The sequence below is a fragment of the Camellia sinensis genome, chromosome 15, assembly GCF_055761805.1.
Source record: "Camellia sinensis isolate YWXY chromosome 15, ASM5576180v1, whole genome shotgun sequence".
Classification (NCBI taxonomy): domain Eukaryota; kingdom Viridiplantae; phylum Streptophyta; class Magnoliopsida; order Ericales; family Theaceae; genus Camellia; species Camellia sinensis.
The window spans coordinates 92,019,689-92,023,552 of record NC_138975.1 but is presented as its reverse complement, the minus strand read 5'-3'; the positions used below and the strand labels follow the sequence as shown (position 1 = coordinate 92,023,552).

At 37.6% G+C, this 3,864-nt stretch overlaps 1 protein-coding gene across 1 annotated transcript; it reads right to left on the bottom strand.

The window, feature by feature from the left end:
- Positions 1-2,229: 2,229 nt before the first annotated feature.
- Positions 2,230-2,727, bottom strand: LOC114316545 (agamous-like MADS-box protein AGL63). The gene has a single exon (XM_028250056.2). The coding sequence runs from the start codon at positions 2,725-2,727 to the stop codon at positions 2,230-2,232; it is 498 nt and encodes a 165-aa protein (XP_028105857.2).
- Between the last annotated feature and the right edge of the window lie 1,137 nt (positions 2,728-3,864).

Here is a 3,864-nt window from a genome sequence, read left to right as displayed (position 1 = left end):
TAGTCGATCATCTCGGCCCCATGCACCGTTGGGCTCTCGACCTGCTCGGCCGTTACCTCGGCCCAATTCCAGATCATAAATCACCCTCTCACTTACCCATAAATCTAAAACAACAAAAGTGTATAAACTCTACCAACAAATCAGAAAATGCCAAATTGGTACTGATAATAAGGCTCAAGCAACATTGGAAGGCTGTCTATCTCAAAATTCAGTTGAGTATCTTGTTGTTGCGGTTGTGGTTGGTAACGAGGCTCCATCAACGTTGAAACATTGTCCATCTCAAAGTTTAATTAAGTAGCTTGTTGTTGTGGTTGTGGCTGGTAACAAGGCTCAATCAAAATTGGAAAATTGTCCGTCTCCAAATCCAATTGAGTTGTTTGTTGTTGTGGTTGTGGCTGGTAAAAAGGCTCAAGCAACATTCCAAGATAGTCCTCCTCAAAATTGTCTATCGCACTCATATCATCAAACCAACAAGTTTCCTCTGTGTAAGAGGAGCTAATTTGAGCCCACTAAATTAATTAGGCCCAATAGTCCAAGGTTGGTGGACCCGAATTTATCGCAAGTTCAAGATTGGTGAGCCCGGATTTATCACCATCAAATGGGCCGAATCACTCTAAGCCTCAAAAGGGTTCGAATCCACAAACTTAGAGACTTACTCGGGCCCGGACTCAAAAGGGTTCGGATCCACGAACCTAGAGCTTTGAAGCACTTGGCTTTGAACGGATTCATACGCAATCTAGAAGTTGCTCTATTAATGAGTGCTAGAACACTTGCGGACTCAGAGCTTTCCAGGATCTACGTACCAGAACCATGGGCGTAATGGAGTCTGAACAAAGGACCCAATCCCGAGGACGGTGAATGGAGATAAATTCACTCCTCGGTTAAACTAGCCTATACCCGGGTCGAGGTGGCATGATCTAGGGGCTCCTTGAGACTCGGCAATATTCGTGGCAGGACGTTCTCTTGAACTACTCCTGACCCTTTTGCAGCAGGACGTCCTCTAGGACTACCCCTGACCCTTTGGGATGATTGGGCATCATTGGTTAGGTATGGCTAAGAAGAAGGGTTCGCCGAGAGGTTAGTCTTCTCTTCGGGGTTTTCTTCATCCTCAGAGAGGTTGTAACGCCCCAACCTTTCACATATCAACGATTTTGTCCGCTTTGGGCCACGCCCGCACGGATTTGTTCTTCCTAGGTCACCCATCCCAGAACTACTCCAGGCTAAGCACGCTTAATTGGGGAGTTCTAATAGGGATCTTACCACCCGGGAAAAGGCCTCGATGCTATATAAGGGTCCAGATTTTTACTTTTATAGCCTAGGAACTCCCATTCCATTCCTGATGTGGGACACCAGGGCCTTACAATCCACTCCCCATAAGGCTGCACGTCCTCGTGCAGTAGTCTGCCAGCTCGCAAGCCTGCCTACATACACCGAGAGATGCCAGGGGCCCACACTTGGGACTCCAGAAAGTTGGCTCTGAGACCATTTGTAACGCCCCAACTCTTCACATATCATTGATATTGTCCACTTCGGGCCACGCCTGCATGGATTTGTTCTTCCCAGTGGGTCACCCATCCCAGAACTACTCCAGCCTAAGCACGCTTAACTGGGGAGTTCTAATAGGGATCTCACCACCCGAGAAAAGGCCTCGATGCTATATAAGAGTCTAGGTTTTTACTTTTATAGCCCAGGAACTCCCCCTCCATTCCTGATGTGGGACACCGAGACCTTACAGAGGTCACCTCCTCGGACAAGGTGGTTAGAGAGAATATTCTCCATGTGCCTTTCACATGGCCTCCATCCTACATCATGAGGTGCCTATAAATAGCATCCACTCATAGCTTTACAAGGGATGGATTTTAGAGAGATAACTCTTGGGAAAGAACTAATTTCTTTTCTCCATTATCAACCTTGAAAGTGAAAGTGGGAGATCCATGGGAGAGCCTTGCCATTATTCTCTCTCCAACTACTTTGACTTCTTCTTCACCCAATCTCTTATCTCCATCATCTCTTTGCTTTTGTGTTATTAGTTGTGACTATTGAAGAATCTAGGCCTCTCATCATTTTTTAGAGAATTCAAATTTTCCTTCTAAGATCTTCGAAGATCTTCGAATTTTCCAACAACTTTCCTAAACCCTCTCATAAACTCTATTTCTTTCCCCATCACGATTACTCCTCTGTTTTCTGCAAATTTTCGATCGCATTTGAATCATCAAACCAACAAGTTTCCTATGTTTCTTTCCCCATTACCACTACTTTGATTTTCTGCTCATTCAGCATCTTCAAGAACTCAATTCTTGTTTTCAAAACCTCCAATTTTGACTCCAACTTTCCCAAGAAACTTATCACCGACTCTGCCGATAAGCCATCAAGCCAACCATAACCATCCTCATTCTCCATCGAAACTTTCTTGGCAACTTTCTTAGCACCCAAACAACAATCAGAAAAAGAAGATTCACGAGATTTCCTAACTTGGCTTTTCTTGGCATACTCTTTGTACATCTTGATCAGAGCTTTCACTTCGTTTGGGTTTTGGGGCCATGTGTCGACCTTTCCGTTGGGACCGAAATAGAGTGTGACGATATTGATACCGTAGAGAATCGAGAGCTCCATTGTCTTCTTAATAACACATTCATTTCTCTTCATGTAAGTAACTCTCAGAGCTTTCTTGTTCTCAATTTGCTTCATGGGTCGTCGAATTTTCTTTCCTTTTTTATCATGCTCCATCGTAATAAATGAAGGAATAAAGAAAAGCACTTGCAAATCAAGCAACAGACACAAGTAGAGAGAGAGAATTAGATACTATAAATGATACAATAAAGAGAGAGAGAGAGAGAGAGCAATACCCTAGTTATAGATTGGAAGACTCAAATCTTTTGGAAGATATTATTTTATTGCCATATTTGATTATGAGTTGGGTTTTGCCTAACATAATTAACATCAATAAAAGAAAAGAAAAAGGAAAGAAAATTTATGTTTGGTGAATTTTTAAAAATAGTTTCTTGAATTTTTAAGTTGTATTTTTATAGTTTTAGTGATTTTTATATATTTTTTATTAACTTTTTTTTTTTTTACTTATTGGATCTACTTAATTTTGATATACTTAAAAAATATATAATTTGTACAATTTTTTTTTAAAATTCATTAAAATGTACTAAATTTTCATTTTTTTTAATGGAGCTTTGGATGCGTTTGGCAACTTCGATTTGGTTGTTTTCAATTTACCTTTTGCTTTTTTATTACTAGTATATCACCCATGCTATGCACGAGATAAAATAATATATTATTTATTAAAAATATGATAATTATATTTAATTTTTTTTTTTATATTTTGTCTCTTGTAAATAAAATTTTATATATAAGTTTATGGATTTTCCTTCAAATGTTCCTTTACTGTAACATATAGTATAGATAGATTAAACTTGTTGTATTGACAATTAATAATTAAAATTATGCTTTGTTATAAAAAAAATGACATAATTCTAATACTTCACTATTTTAGAATAAAAATATATGAATTTTAAAAAATTATCATATTGGTTTTTGAAAGGGAAATCATTAAAGAAATTTTAAAAACTTAATGAGTAAAAAAGAATCATCGTAACATGTAAAACCACTAACATCATGGTTAAACCATCAAATCATTCAAACCAAAAATGGTTTAGCTTAATCAATTAGGTCAAAAGACCAACCAGCTTACGCAAAAATTAATTAATTAAAACTTTTAAATTTTATTTTATTAAAATTTAAAATGTCACTAAATATGGAAAGCAATCTGTTAATTTAAATTTGAAATCGACATAATATAAATTTAAAATTATAATAATTTATCTCATAATTTATAAGTTTTAAATACAAATTTAA

Excerpts from the sequence above, each read along its gene's own strand:
- LOC114316545 (XM_028250056.2), bottom strand. The coding sequence starts at position 2,727 with ATGGAGCATGATAAAAAAGGAAAGAAAATTCGACGACCCATGAAGCAA.